Genomic DNA, 17,931 nt, shown 5'->3' on the forward strand with positions numbered 1-17,931 from the left:
AGATTTGAACCCGCGAGTCCACTGTTCTAACCACTAGGCCATGTGCCTCCACGGTCCGTTGCAGGTGAGCTGCTGGATGTAGGAGGAAAGAGTGAGAGAAAGTTGTGGCGAAAGAGTCAGCAGAAGTTTGCCGTTACCTTCTGCCGGAGCTATGTGGAGCTTAGGTGCTTCGCTCATAAACACACATTGCCCGGTCTGAGATTCGAACCCGCGATCCCTTGACTGTGAGTTCACTGCTCTAACCACTAAGCCATGTGCCTCCATGCAGTTATTGTTAAGTATAAATTTGTTTTAAGATAAAAGTCATTTTGTCATTTGTGTCCTTAGCACATAGGTGCAGGAACGGCTGCATGGTAAGAAGCTTGTTTTCCAACCACATGATTGTGGGCGTCAGTTCCCCTGCATGACACATGGACTGGTACCCCTACCCTGTAAAAAGACTCACTCACCACAGAAACAACTAGTGGCCTTATTTACATTATTTACATTTGATAGATATTTGTCCTCCTCTTGTTTGTTGTTAACACAACGTTTTGGCTGATATACCCTCCAGATTTCATCAGGTGTCTTGAGGAAATTTCGAACCTGGATTCTCATTCCTAAGGTATTTTTCGATGTTATTGTTGTTGTTATTATTATTATTATTATTATTATTATTATTATTCAGCTTACTGCTTGGAACCAAACTTGGAATCTTGGGGTTAGTAGCCCATGCTCTTAACCACTACACCAAACAAGATGAGGAGAAATATCCATCAAATGTAAATAATGTACATAATTCCTAATCTCTTAAATATAGAACTGGACTAGTGACCTGTTGCCATGAGACTGGAGGACCCAGATTACCAGATGTTTGTATGGGGCAGACAAAATTTGTTAAATCAGATTTTCTATGGCCAAATGTCTTTCTGGTCACTATATTTTGAATGATTCCAAACATATTTCTAAGCAATATCTTTCACACTTTCACAGATGACTAGAAATAAATGACACCACTTGTATGATGGTGATGCTCATTTACAACTATCACATGATGTTAAGACAAGGCGTAGGAGTGGCTGTGTGGTAAGTAGCTTGCTTACGAACCACATGGTTCTAGGTTCAGTCCCACAGTGTGACACCTTGGGCAAGTGTCTTCTACTATAGCCTCGGGCCGATCAAAGCCTTATGAGTGGATTTGGTAGACGGAAACTGAAAGAAGCCCATCATATATATGTATATGTTTGTGTGTCTGTGTTTGTCCCCCCCAACATCGCTTGACAACCGATGCTGGTGTGTTTATATCCCAGTAACTTAGCAGTTTGGCAAAAGAGATCGATAGAATAAGTACTGGGCTTACAAAGAATAAATCCTGGAGTTGATTTGCTCAACTAAAGGTGGTGCTCCAGCACGGCCATGGTCAAATGACTGAAACAAGTAAAAGAGTAAATAGAACACATACACACACACACACACACACACACACACATCCATCATGGTCTTTTAGGTTCTGTCTACCAAATCTGCTTTACAAATTTTTGCTCAGCTCAAGGCTATAGTAGAACACACATGTCCAATGAGCTATGGTGCTACGCAGTGGGAATGAACCTGAAACCATGTGATTGGGAAATGAACTTCTTAAACACACAACTATGTTTGTGCCTATATCAAAATCTCACTAATGGAAATACTGTATCTCTAAAACTAATCTGATTTTCCAGTAGAGGATCTGAGTAAACATATGAAAAAAAAAACAATCCAAGCAAAAGGTTTTGTAAGAGACTCAAAACAAAAGCAACCAATAGTTTCCTTCCACTTGGAACCAACAGAGTTCTGCTCTGTTCACAAGAGAATCCAGATTTTACTTCTGAATCTTAGTTATCTTTTATTTGTTTCAGTTACAGGACTGTGGCCATGCTGGGGCACCGCCTTGAAGGGTTTTAGTCAAACAGTTTGACTCTGGTACTTATTATTTTGAAGTCTGAACTGTTAAGTTACAGAGATGTAAACAAACTTAGCACTGGTTGTCAAACAGTGGTGGTGGTAGTTTAGGGGAGGACAAACCAACACACACACAACACAGATATTATATATATATATATATATATATATATATATATACATATATATATATACATATCATATATACATATACATACATATATATATATAATATATATAATATATATATATATATATATATATATACACATATATATATTTTCATATATATATACATATATATATATACATATATATATATACATACATATATATATATACATACATATATATACATATACATATATACATATACATGTACATATATATATAATATATATATATATATATATATATATATATTCAGATGAATATGGTACCTAAGTTGAGGCACCAGAACTCAGTACAGTATATTATCCATACAATTTCAAAATAAGGTGATTAGAATCAAAATAAGCAAAAAGGATATCCAGAGCTAATGCATTACCACTGGATATCCTTGTTGCTCATTTTGATATATATATATCATGTGATCATGTGACCGACCAGGCCATCAAATGTTGCTACACATCACTGGTCACAATGTGCTTCACATTGTTTTAACCTTCAAATAACGCCACCCCGCTGGCTAAGCGAGCAGGCCAACAGAAGAAAGATCGAGAGAAAGTTGTGGTGAAAGAGTACAGCAGGGATCGCCACCACCCCCTGCCAGAGCCTTGTGGAGCTTTAGGTGTTTTCGCTCAATAAACACTCATAACACCCGGTCTGGGAATCAAAACTGCGATCCTATGATCGCAAGTCCGCTGCCCTAACCACTGGGCCATTGCGGCTCCACACACCACACACACACACACACACACGCACATATAAAATATAAATTACAGATAAAACCACTATTATGCAACTCAAAGTGATAGACATAAACCAAAACATAAAAAACAAATAATATATATTTTTATAAAACATATAACTTACAACTAGATCTCAAAAAGTATAAAAATGAATGATCAATATATAATAAGTAAAACAACTACGTACATTTCATGGCTGGAATTAAATTCAAATTACAATTAAGTTTAAATTCAATTGAAATAAATTCGATTTAAAATTATAGTCAATCTTCAGGTTAATGATAATAGTTAAATAAATAAGCAAATAGAGTTAAACAATATTATTAAAAAAAAAAAATAAAATAATAATATTTCTTGTAGAAAAAAACTCCATTAACTAAATTAGAAACTTAAAATATTAGGATTATTTCCTTCAACACATTTATTATGTTAAACATTTAAATTTTAAGGTAAAAAAATAGATAGAAATATTTATTTATCCTTGAAGATATAACTTGGTTTTAAAAAAACATAATAAACTATTGAATATCTTTAACTCAGTTATACTCCAATATTTAATTACCAAATTATTTAACAAAATAATCACTATTAATATTTTTAGATTTAAGTTCACATCTAATAATTATAAAATGATAAATACATAAAAATAAGTATCTAAATTATAATCAACAAATATAGTAATTAAAAATCTAAAATTTTCTCTATCAATAAATATATAAACATATATCCAAAAATAAATAAATTAGTCTATTATTACTTACATAAATATTATAAATATCTATAGAATATATTTATGAAATACAGTTTAAAAATACAATTTAAAAATAAAAAATAAAAAAAACGTATAACCTATATTAAAAAAATTGTATTACTATACCACAGTATCTAAAAATATACCACAGTGACTAACTAATATCTTAAAAATTTAGGTACAGTTATAATAATTATATACTAATAATAATTAAATAAATATACATGTCTAAATTATCATTAACAACTCAAATAATTATAAATTCAAATTTAACAATCAATAGTTATATAGAATACAATAACATTTCTTAGATAAAAAAGTTTACTTAACTCTCGAAAAGTGTCATTAACTAAAATTTCAAAATGGAAAATGTCTTTTTAAGCGTTTATAAGAAAACTCATGGAATTATGTTATTAACAGAATTAGAACAAACAGATGGAAAAATTCCTTTAACAATGAAAACTACGAATATATTTTATCAATGAAAACTACGACTATATTTTAGCTTTGATAGATAAAGAGAACTAAGTCACTAATAGAGAATATAATCACTATCCATTATAATATCTTTCACTATAAACCTAAAATTTATAATTAACTATGATAAATTATACTCAAAACTCTATAAATTAAAATAATTTATATAACTACCATTTACTGTATATTCTCTAATAATCTTATACAAATCAATTTATTTCATATATATAAAAAAATATGGTTACGTAGGAGTCAAAAATCTTTATTTAAATAAAATATCTTTTAGACACATTCAATATTAACTCAGTAATAAATTAATCATTACCTATATTATGACCACTAATTAATAAACTTAATTCATTAATAAATAATATTAATTAAATAAACATCTAAATAAATCTACTTCGAAGTATATAATATAAATACATTTTGATTAATATAAAAAAATTTATTACAAACTATAAACTTTACTGTCATTTGCCAACCCCGCCTCGAATGGCTTCTGTGCCGGTGGCACATAAAAAGCACCAACCGATCGTGGCCAATGCCAGACCCCTCTGGCACCTGTGCAGGTGGCACGTAAAAAGCACCCACTACACTCGTGGAGTGGTTGGCGTTAGGAAGGGCATCCAGCTGTAGAAACACTGCCAGATCAGACTGGAGCCTGGAGCAGCCCCTGGCTCCCCAGACCCCGGTCGAACCGTCCAACCTGTGCTAGCGGGGAAAACGGACGTTAAACGATGATGATGATGATGATGATGATTATATATCATATTAATACTCAAAACCAATGCTAAAATAATAATAAATTAAACTTATTATATAGGTAAAGTAATTTATATTTAGATCAAATACTTTGCTCTTTAATTGAATAAATAAAGTACATATTATCATTATAAATAAATAGTACATAAAGAAAAAAATTATTTTACTACACATTCAAAATTATTTATTTAACGTTACTAAAACTCTTACCAAAAAAGATATATATACTTAATACTATTAATTTTAGTAGACATATAATAATCATAATAATAACAATATCGACCACAAAAGAAAATGAAATAACTATCTTTTAATCTATATTCATTAAATAAATTATATATTTAGTCATAAAATAAACATCTAAATATAATCTAACTATAAGTATTTAAAGAACCTTTACTAACTCTTATTGACTTATACTCAAACCACCAACAGAAGTGCAATCACAATACTATCATTAATTAATTAATTAATTTAATTATATATTTATTTATTTAATAATAAATATTAAATTAGACTTATTAAATTATGTAATATACAATATAAAATCACATGCTAAATTTTAGAATTAATACTACTACTAAATATAACTACAAATTAGAAACAAAAATAGGGTTTAAATATAGTCACTATTTATCTAAAAATTTATTATATAAGTAAAGTAATTTGTGTCTACATTTAATTTTATGCTCGTCCAAAGTATTAACTAATTTATTAATGATCGTTAAACAATATTTCTTTACATTCACTAGAACATAAAAAACAAGAATTACTACCTATACTATATGATTTTGCCTTACAAATTATCTCACACTTTAAATTATACTTAATTTGTTGGGATTTTAGTTCCCATATGTATTTGCTAAGCCCTGTAGAGTTCATAAGATTTCTATTGTTAAAGGAATGCATATGCTGAGCTACTCTTAATTTGATTTTATTAATAGAGAAAATTTCAGATTTTTAATTACTATATTTGTTGATAATAATTTAGATACTTATTTTTATGCATTTATTATTTTATAATTATTAGATGTGAACTTAAATCTAAAAATATTAATAGTGATTATTTTGTTAAATAATTTGGTAATTAAGTATTGGAGTATAACTGAGTTAAAGATATTCAATAGTTTATTATGTCTTTTTAAAGCCAAATTATATCTTCAAAGATAAATAAACATTTCTATCTATTTTTTTACCTTAAAAATTAAATATTTAACATAATAAATGTATTGTAAGAAATAATTCTAATGTTTTAAGTTTCTAATTTAGTTAATAGAGTTTTTTTCTACAAGAAAAATTATTATTTTATTTATTTTTTTGAAATAATATTGTTTAACTCTATTTGCTTATTTATTTAACTATTATCATTAACCTGAAGATTGACTATAATTTTAAATCAAATTTATTTTCAATTGAATTTAAACTTAATTGTAATTTGAATTTAATTCTAGCCATGAAACGTACATAGTTTTTTTACTTATTATATATTGATCATTCATTTTTATACTTTTTGAGATCTAGTTATAAGTTATCTCTCTATATATAAACGGCAAAATGTCTGCATGTGTGTCCTTTATACAAATCCACAATTTTTCAGTTAGAGAGCAGACACTTTCTATGGTCATTCGAAACCGTCCAAGAGTGGTTGTGCACATCTTTATATTTCCCCAGTCACCCTGCAAAGCCATTAAAAAATCAATAGAAGTGACTTTTTTGTGAATTTTCTATCCAAAACCCAATCAAAATGCCTGAAACTTGATACGTCAATTGAATACCAGCTACCTGTATGTGATTAGTCGAACATTTGGACAGTACTCGTGTGTATATGCAAATGCACGCAGCTGTATATGCATGCACTAGCACTATGACCCGGCATTTCCGGGTCATAGTGCTAGTATGTTTCATAAAAATATATATTATTTGTTATTTATGTTTTGGTTTATGTCTATCACTGTTTGAGTTGCATAATAGTGGTTTTATCTCTAATTTATATTTTATATATTTACACTGTGAAATTTGATTTAATATTAAATTGAATTTTTCCCTGTAAGTTTGGAGTTATACTCCCTAATATTATATATATCTATATATATGTATATATATATGTGTGTGTGTATATATATATAATATTATATATATTATATATATATATATATATATTATATATATATGTATATATATATATGTATATATATATATATATAATATTATATATATATATATATATATATATATGTATATATATGTATATATATGTATATATATATATAATATATATAGTATATATATTATATATGTGTGTATATATTATATATATAATATATGTATGTATATATATATGTGTAAATATATATAATATATATATATATATGTATATATATATATGTGTGTATATAATATATATATATATGTATGTATATATATATGTGTATATATATATATATATATATAGATATATATATATATATATATAATATGTATATATATGTGTGTGTATATATATATGTCTTCTACTGTAGCCCTGAGCTGATTAATTCTTTGCAAGTGAATCTGGGTGATGGAAGCTGTAAAGTCTGTTGTTGTCCAAGATACCACACATGGTTGCAAAGTGAGCTTCTTGATCACACAACCACGCCTTTCAAGAACTTCAATCCTTCAACTTACGTATAACAAGAAACAAAAGATGGAATAAAAAAACTTACAGAGTTTGCTTAAAGTGGCTATCATCACCACAATGACAACGATGAATGGTTGCGCAACAGCATGGAAGTTGAAATTGGCAACGCTGAGATTATCGTCATCAGGTCCTGTACAGTTAGTAATTTTAAGACCAGATTCTCCTCGGCTACATGTACATGTGGTAGGTGTGGGAAATATAGCTAAAATTAACAACACTAACAGCACATCCATTCTGTTTTTGGTAAATGCAAGCATCATCTGGAACGAGAAAAGTAAATTATTTAAAGGATATTTTCATTTGGTTCTTATAATCACAAACACCCTGCCCCCAGGAGAAACCAAGAATCTATGACAGTTAATAATTTATTTTTTAAGCCAAACTTTTTTGTTAAAATTGACAAGAATTCCTGACTCTATAACTTAAACTGTCATTAAGCATAAGGCCTGAAAGTTTAGGGGAAGGGGCTGGTCGATTATATCAACCCCAGTGCTTAACTAGTACTTGCTTCATCAACCCTAAAATGATGAAAGGCAAAGTTGACCTCAGCAGAATTTGAACTCGGAACGTATTGTTGGAAGAAATGCTGCTAAGCATTTTGCCTGGCATGATAATGATTCTGCCAGCTCACTGCCTTAATAATAATAATAATAGTAATAATAATAATAACAACAATAATAATAACGATGATGATAATGAAAATAATAATAATAATAATAACAATAATAATAATGATGATGATAATAAAAATAAAAACAACAATAATAATAATAATAATGATAATAATAATAATAACAATAATAATAATGATGATAATAATAATAATAACAATAATAAAAATAATAATAATAATAATGATAATGATGATGATAATAATAATAATAATAATAATAATAATAATAATAATAATAATAATAATCCTTTCTACTAAAGGCTCAAGGCCTGGAATTTGCAGGGAGGGGTTAAGTTGATTATATCGACCCTGGTGTTTCGCTGGTATTTAATTTACTGACCCAAAAGGATGAAAGGCAAAGTTGACCTAGACAGAATTTGAACTCAGAACATAAGGACAGATGAAACGCTGCTAAGCATTTTTCCTGGCATGCTAATGATTCTGCCAGCTGCTGCCTTGATATTAATAAAAATGATGATGATGATGATGATGATGATGATAAGCCTTTCTACTATAGGCACAAGGCCTGGAATTTGGTGGAGGGGTTAAGTTGATTACATCGACCCCCAGTACTCAACTGGTACTTGATTTATCGACCCTGAAGGAATGAAAGACAAAGTCGACCTTGGGTGAATTTGAACTCAGAATGTAGCGGGAGATGAAATACTGCTTGCATTTCACCCAGCATGCTAACGATTCTGCCAGCTCGCCACCTTAATAATAATGATGATGATGATGATAATAATAATAATAATAATAATAATAATAATAATAATAATAATAAAATAATAATAATAATAATAATAATAATAATAAAAACATCAAGCTTTTCTTTTTGTGGACTTACAAAACCGTAAAACTTTCTATGAAAATCTGACTTTTATTTGCTTCCTCCCTGAATATTCAAATATAAATGTAAACATATACTTTTTTATTGCAAAAACACACCTGTTCTCCTAACTGGACATACAAACATATCTAGAAAAGTCAACTTCAACCTCCACAATATTACCTTACAAGAAATATACAAACAGTTTTTATTGCAATAACACAAAGGCACATGGGGAAAAAAAAAAAAAAAAATAATAATGATGTTAAGATTCTTTCTGGCTGAACACAACTTCTCTATTCACAAACAATACAGAACAGCCCTTCCTTAATTTTTCTTAAGGCTAGTAGTAGCAGACATTTGAACTTTTTTTGACCCCCCACCAAAAAAAAAAAATAAAATAAACATCACTGATGATGGCCCTTCCTTAATTTTTCTTAAGGCTAGTAGTAGCAGACATTTGAGCTTTTTTGACCCCCCCCAAAAAAAAAATAAACATCACTGATGATGGTGATGATGGTGATGATGATAATAATGATAGTAATAGTGCTGATAATCTATCTATCTACATACACACACACACTCACAGAGTTCAGCTAACACAAACCTCACCTCCGCTCTTTAGATGTTAACCAAATATGAAAGTATTATTTGACAGGCAAGAATTCTGGCGTTGAAGACAGCCAGCCAACCACCCAGCCAGCCAAAGAGACAGACAGACACTACTGTGATGGTGATAATGATAAAAAAAAACAAAAATAACAATAATAAGATACTGCTGTGACTACACATAAAACAATATCATTGATGATGATGGTGGTGATGGTGATGGTGATGGTGATGATGATGATGGTGATGGTGGCGATAATGATAATAGTGATAATAATGGTGATGATAATAACAATAATAAGCCTACTACGGCTGCTATAATGGTATGATTATAATTGTAACGGCAATGATGGCCGTCTCCCCAAGAGCAAATCAAAGCTAAAAATGATAATATTATCGTAGCACCAAAATGTTTTTGGAAACTAAAAGGAAAACTAAATCAGTATACCAAATCGCTTGTCCTATGGTTAATCTGGAAGCGCGTCCCCCAGGGAAGAGCCAGCCTGGGATCGAAAAGTCATCAACTGGCACAAACTCTTCTCCGAATACGAACATGGATGGTCACTTGACCGGGAAATTCCCCAACTCGAGCCCTCCAAGTTCACCACCACAACCACCACAGAAAGAAAGATGTAAGCGGAACAAATGGACCCGAGAAGAGTATAAAGAAGTAATATACGCTTATTACTATGCATTAGGTAGGCCATCTCAAGAGAGACACACCGCAAACTCTTACAGTATATGGAGAACATGGAATCAAGACAGTAGGCCCTACTTGGACGAGAACAAATTAGCAAATGTGAGGAGGCATATCCTTAGAAATAACAGACTCACAGACAGTGAAATAAGCGCGATCAAGCATGCAACGGAAAATGACATAAATATAAGACACAAAGGAAATGAAGAATCAGATGAACAGTATAGCCCGCCACGAGGCTTAATTGAAAGACTGCTATCTGACCAAAGCACGCAAAGGCCTGAAGATACAAGAAATTCTATTGAACCTGTTAAAGATAGCCAGGAAAATGATAAAACAACAGTAACTGAAGATCTCGCATTTGCTGAAGAACACAGAGAGACTATGGCAGAAATGAGGCAGAAAATCCTGAATACGCTTGAAGTTGTAAGACATACAAGTATGAATGATAGAGAACCACTTCATAAACTCTCAAATACAAACCAAAATAAAAAACAAATCCAAATTGGCAACTATGTAACAAATGAAATAATACAAGAATTAAAACCTGATTTTACTGAGTTAAATGAAATTATTTACGCTTCTGCTAGGGCAATTGAAACCAGCTGTATGCCCCCCCAAAAAACAAAGAAAACCAAACCTGGGAAGAAACCAAACCTGGAGAAGTAAAATTGAAAAAGAAATTGAATTTATGAGAGGGGAAATATTAATATTAAATGAACTAATATGTGGAAATGATGTAAGATCCAGAACAGGAAGAAAGATGAAGAGAAAATTTGGATCCTCACCAAGAGAAGAACTGATATCAATAAAAGAAATGCTGAAACAAAAAGTCCAAGCAAAAGCCCAAAGAATACGAACATTTGAGAAGAGAAACAAGTTTTACAAGCAAAATAAGCTGTTCACATCCAATGCCAAAAAATTCTACAGAGATATAGGGAAGGAGAAAGTAACCGTTAGAGACCCCCCTCCCATGGAAGAAGTTCAAAACTTTTGGAAAAGGATTTGGAGTGACAAGAAGACGTACAACACAAATGCAGACTGGATTATACAAACTGAAGGATCCTACCAAAATTTACAACAACAAGCATGGGAAGACATCACAATAGCAGACCTAAGAAAGGCACTCACGAAGGCCCATAATTGGAAATCCCCCGGTAAAGATAGGGTGCCGAATTTCTGGCTCGCATCGCTCCCATGCGCACACGGTAAGCTAGTTCAGCTGCTCAATGGAATTATGAGAGACCCAAAGAAAACACCTGAATGGTTAGCAAGTGGTATTACTTACCTACTCCCAAAGAAGAACGAAACCAACTTTCCAAAAAACTATCGGCCTATAACCTGTCTATCCACCACGTATAAAATCCTAACATCTATCCTGGCGGAGAAAACATATGCATTCATGGAGAAGAATGATATTTTCCCCATTGAACAAAAAGGGTGCCGCCGAGGCTCATACGGATGCAAAGATCAACTGCTAATTAATCGTATGATCCTTGAGAACTGTCACAACAAGTGCAGAAATCTCAGCTCTGCATGGATTGACTATAAAAAGGCCTTCGACAGTATACCGCATCCATGGATCTTGAGATCGCTGGAATACGAATCTCCAATTATACCACTCTAATGGAGTACTTGCCTCAGAAAATATAAACATCAACTGTGGAATTTTTCAAGGTGACTCACTTTCACCTTTAATATTCTGCACAGCCCTAATACCCCTTACAAGTGAATTAAACAGAACAGGGTATGGGTATAAAATTGTCAATAAAAAAATAAGCCATCTATTTTATATGGATGACTTAAAACTCTATGGTAAAGACAATAATGAACTTGAAGGCCTATTGCGCACTGTGAAAGCATTCAGCGATGACATCGGGATGGAGTTTGGGTTTGAGAAGTGTGCCAAGGCCACTTTCCAGAAAGGGAAAGTGAAGACCACAAATTCAGTAGTGTTAGATGTTGACACAGTCATAAGAGAGCTTGAGCAAGAACAAACATACAAATATTTAGGGATAAATGAAGGCTCTGGTATTCAGCATGCAAGCATGAAAGAGAAGATCAGGAAGGAATGTTATAGGAGAGTTCGTGCAGTCCTGAAATCTGAACTAAATGCACGTAACAAGGTGTTAGCTATAAATTCCTTAGCAGTTCCAGTTGTTACTTATAGCTACAATGTGTTGAACTGGAATATGAGTGAAATAAAGAATATAGACAGGAAAATACGCAAGCTGCTGATTGTAATAGGATGCACCACCCAAAGGCAGACGTAGATCGCCTTTACCTTCCCAGAGCCAAGGAGGTCGAGGCCTGATCCAATTTGAACTAGCTTACAAAACAACCACAATTGGACTGGCCAAATATCTTGAATAATGAATGACTGGATGCTAAAGCTCGTGGAAAATCACGAGAGACGAAAGAAGCTTCATTCTATCATAAATGAAAGCAAAAATTTGCTATTGATCTCGTGCAGGATACCCAAACTGAACAACCCGAGGGAAGTACGGCAACTATTGTTGCAAAGAAGGTGAAAATAATGGCAACGAAAAAAGCACACGAGCAATTGGCTGATAGGTGGGCAGAAACCTCTGCACGGCAAATATGTGGCCCGTAGCAAACAAGCTGATGTGACCAGAAGCAAACCCATCAGTGGCTACGGAGCTCAGGGCTAAAAGCAGAGAGCGAAGGTTTCATCCTGCTGCTCAAGATCAAAGCCTATTAACCCGGAACTACCAGGCCAATGTAATGAAAAATGGAGCAGACCCAAAATGCCGATTCTGCAATGACATGATTGAAACAGTGGACCACCTAATCTCTGGATGTAAAGTCTTAGCACCAGTGGAGTATAAATTAAGACATGACAGAGTTGGCCAATATCTACACTGGCTAATAAGTCGGCATTACAATATCAAAACTACCGACAAGTGGCATAATCACCACCCTGAAGCTGTAACTGAAGGAGAAAATGTAACGATTCTGTGGGACTTTCCAGTACATACAGACCGAACCATCAAAGCCAATAAACCAGATATTGTTGTGAAAGACAAAAACAATAAAGTTTGCTTATTGATCGACATGAGCACCCCTGTGATCATAATATCTCGGCGAAAGAGTTTGACAAGCTCAGAAATATAAAGACCTGCTCATTGAAATTGAGAAAATGTGGCATCTCAAGGCGGTTACAATACCAGTGATCATAGGAGCACTAGGAATGATCAAGAAGGGAACCGAAAATTATATGAGAATGATCCCTGGCTTACCATCCCTGCAAGAAGTGCAAAAGATTGTCTTAACTGGTACATCACACGTATTGAGAAGAGCTGTGAGAGCTGTTACTGCCCATGTATTAATTTAACCTTAAAAAAAAAAAAAATGAACGAACTATTGAGTTTGGTTTAATGGCCTACCAATGTATACTATGAGTTTCTTTGCCCTAGGAGTCGGGAAGACGCTCGGCAAGAAATGGAAGCAAATTTGAAAGAAGAAGAAAAAAAACAAAAAATAATAATAATAGACAAATACATAACAAAAACACCAGGACTTACAAACACATATAACATGCAGAAAATTGCACTATTAGGCACTGCACACATCCTACGCAGAACACTTTCCATACAATAACCATCAGAGCATCACAACAAATGACAGCACATACCCAAGGCGCACAGAGCTGCGCTCGGTAGTGAAGTGAAAGCACGATATAAAAAATATACTACTGAATAATAATAATAATAATGATAAGAAGAAGAAGAAGAAGAAGAAGAAGAAGAGCAATAATGATATAATAATAATAATAATAGCTGAAGAAGATTGAAATAGAATGCTCGGTAGAGCTCCTACAGAAGGTTTGTCTTGTAGTGACAACAAGGATTATCAGGAAGGTTCTAAGCACTTGAAAGACTGCTGAAAACTTGTGGATACTTAAGGTTACCGGTAGTAACCAGCTAGCCACATAATTCCTACCTAGAATAAGACTGAACCTAGGCCAAACCAAAATAATAATAATAATAATAATAATGAATATAAGAGATACCACGACCATATAGCCAGGCTTGTCCATTGGACGCTTTGCAACAAGTATGGACTTGAAAGAGCAAAAATTTGGTACGATCACAAAGCCGAAGGCATCATCGAAAATAAAAATGCAAAGATCCTCTGGGATTTCATGATTCAGTGTGACTATGAGATAGAGAATAGGAAGCTGGACTTAGTCCTAATTGATAAAGAAAACAAACTATGCTGGATCATAGATATAGCATGCCCAGCTGACAACAAGGTATGCAATAAGGAAGAAATAAAAGTGCCACCTGGAGCAGACCACCCCCTCTGTGCACCCCCTCTAGCTATGTTAGTGATTTGAATCAATACTTACATTAATATAAATATATATTTCTTTACTACCCACAAGGGGCTAAACACAGAGGGGATAAACAAGGGCAGACAAACGGATTAAGTCGATTACATCGACCCCAGTGTGTAACTGGTACTTAATTTATCGACCCCGAAAGGATGAAAGGCAAAGTCGACCTCAGCGGAATTTGAACTCGGAACGTAACGACAGACGAAATACGGCTACACATTTCGCCCGGCGTGCTAACGTTTCTGCCACCTCGCCGCCTTATTAATATAAATATATGTGTATATAAATATAATATAAATATATGTGTATATCTAGGCATACACGTATGTGTGTGTGTGTTTGTGTGTGTGTGTGTGTGTGTGTGTGTGTGTGTGTGTGTGTATGTGAATACTTTGATTTTAGCTCATTGACCCAGGGACCGCATCATCGCAAAGCTGTAGAAACTATACCAAAATAAAACATTGTAATAAGATGTGGTCCCTGAATCTGTCTTGGAGGGCAGTGTGTCAAAATATGAACTGAGTTGGACTGTGATAACCTGCCCAAACAATTCCAGCAGGAAAAACAGAAGTAAAATGATGATGCTGATGACAATTGTGTGTGTGTGTGTGCGTGTGTGTGTGTAATATAATATATATTTCTTTACTACCCACAAGGGGCTAAACACAGAGAGGACAAACAAGGACAGACAAACGGATTAAGTCGATTACATAATAATAATTTATATAATAATAATAATAATAATAATAATAATAATCCTTTCTACTAAAGGCTCAAGGCCTGGAATTTGCAGGGAGGGGTTAAGTTTATTATTATTATTATTATTATTATTATTATTATTATTTTTATTATTGTTATTATTATTATCATCATCATCATTATTATTATTGTTATTATTATTAATCAGCATCATTATTATTATTATTGTTATTATTATTAATTTGTCGACCCCGAAAGGATGAAAGGCAAAGTCGACCTCGGCGGAATTTGAACTCGGAACGTAACGACAGACGAAATACGGCTACGCATTTCGCCCGGCATGCTAACGTTTCTGTCAGCTCGTGTGTAATATAATATAATTTGGCAATATGCTGTGCTTGAGAAGACGACCCATCAAACCAAGTGAAGTCATAGTCGTGACAGATACTGGTGTCATACAACTGGCACCCGTGCATTAGGAGGGCCATCCAGCCGTAGAAACTATGCCAGATCAGACTGGAGTCTGGTGCAGCCCCTCAAACCGTCCAACTCACGCCAGCATGGACAACGGATATTAAATGATGATGATGATGATGATGATGATACAAAGTTATATATAATCAATACTTTCATAAGTGCTATATTTATATTTAAATTAAATACCTTGGATGTTGCCTACGTTTTTGAATCTTTTCTTTATGTCCCTCTGAAAAAAATATGGAAATAATAATAATAATAATAATAATAATAATAATAATGATAATGATAATAATAATAATAATAATAATAATAATGGAAGCACTCCGTCGGTTACGACGACGAGGGTTCCGGTTGATCCGATCAACGGAACAGCCTGCTCGTGAAATTAACGTGTAAGTGGCTGAGCACTCCACAGACACGTGTACCCTTAACGTAGTTCTCGGGGATATTCAGCGTGACACAGAGAGTGACAAGGCCGGCCCTTTGAAATACAGGTACAACAGAAACAGGAAGTAAGAGTGAGAGAAAGTTGTGGTGAAAGAGTACAGCAGGGATCACCACCATCCCTGCTGGAGCCTCGTGGAGCTTTAGGTGTTTTTGCTCAATAAACGCTCACAACGCCCGGTCTGGGAATCGAAACCGCGATCCTACGACCGCGAGTCCGCTGCCCTAACTACTGGGCCATTGCACCTCCACAATAATAATAATAATAATAATAATAATAATGATAATTATAATAATAATAATAATAATAAAGATCTTGAAATAGAAATTAGCAAAATGTGGAACCTGAAGACAAAAAACAATACCTGTTGTCATAGGTGCCCTGGGAATGATAGCAAAAGGGGCTGATTGCTACCTAGCTCAGATACCAGGAAACCCCAAAATGGCAGAAATTCAAAAGATAGTGCTCACGGGAACTGCCCATATCCTACGCAAAATGCTTTCTATGTAATCTCAAATTTCTAAACAAACACGTAATTTTCTTATGGTTTCTCTAGAAAAATACTATGAACAAAACCAAATATTTGACACCCTAGGATGATGATGATGTTGATGATAGTGATGACAATGGCGACATCAACAATGTGGATGTCGATGTATTTTATTTATTGATGCATATTTATGTGTGTGTGCGCATCTCTACATTACATGCAAGTGTTAGGCGACAGAAATATTATAACAATCTCTTACATCTTGATTGCTGGAATTTTGAGATCAAGTATTTCCTCTAAAACGACATTACTGTTAGGTTAGTTAAATCAGACCGGAGTCTGTTGCGGCGCCCAAGCTTGCCAGCCTTGGTCAAACCATCCAACACATGCCGGCATGGACAACAGACATTAAGTGTTTCTTTTACTGGTTTCAGTCATTTGACTGTGGCCATGCTGGAGCACCGCCTTTAGTCGAGCATATCGACCCCAGGACTTATTCTTTGTAACCCCAGTACTTATTCTATCGGTCTCTTTTGCAGAACCACTAAGTTACAGGGATGTAAACACACCAGCATCGGTTGTCAAGCGACATTGGGTGGGACAAACACAGACACACTAACATATATATATATATATATATATATATATATATATATATATATACATATATACGATGGGCTTCTTTCAGTTTCCGTCACCCAAATCCACTCACAAGGCTTTGGTCGTCTCGAGGCTATAGTAGAAGACACATGCCCAAGGTGCCACGCAGTGGGACTGAACCCGGAACCATGTGGTCCGTAAGCAAGCTACTTACCACACAGCCACTCCTACACCTATGATGATGATGATGATAATGATTTACATAGCGATGAGAACACTGCATAGTCCTGCTATGGTTATGACAACCTTGTATAATAATAAAATTCCCCCAGTGTGCCATATTGTAAAAATTGGTTGAAGCCCGTGTGGTAGAGGAGGCTCATGGAATCATGATGATCTCAAGTTCAAATTCACAGCCCACATATCAGACCTTAGTGGAGAGAACATGCTGAGGCCTTTATCTTGTGGTGGACTTAACATAGACAATATCCAATCTAATTCAATCCAGTATAGGAGTGGCTGTGTGGCAAGTAGCTTGCTCACCAACC

At 33.6% G+C, this 17,931-nt stretch overlaps 1 protein-coding gene across 1 annotated transcript in view; it reads right to left on the minus strand.

Annotated features, from left to right (window-relative positions):
* LOC115222298 (Na(+)/H(+) exchanger beta) overlaps positions 1-17,931 on the minus strand; it is a 193,616-nt gene that overhangs the window by 106,284 nt on the left and 69,401 nt on the right. Inside the window, exon 2 of the mRNA XM_029792474.2 lies at positions 7,527-7,761. Coding sequence (XP_029648334.1) covers positions 7,527-7,761 — 235 coding nt within the window. The remainder of the gene's footprint in view (positions 1-7,526; positions 7,762-17,931) is intronic.

This window comes from Octopus sinensis, linkage group LG19 (genome assembly GCF_006345805.1).
Source record: "Octopus sinensis linkage group LG19, ASM634580v1, whole genome shotgun sequence".
Classification (NCBI taxonomy): domain Eukaryota; kingdom Metazoa; phylum Mollusca; class Cephalopoda; order Octopoda; family Octopodidae; genus Octopus; species Octopus sinensis.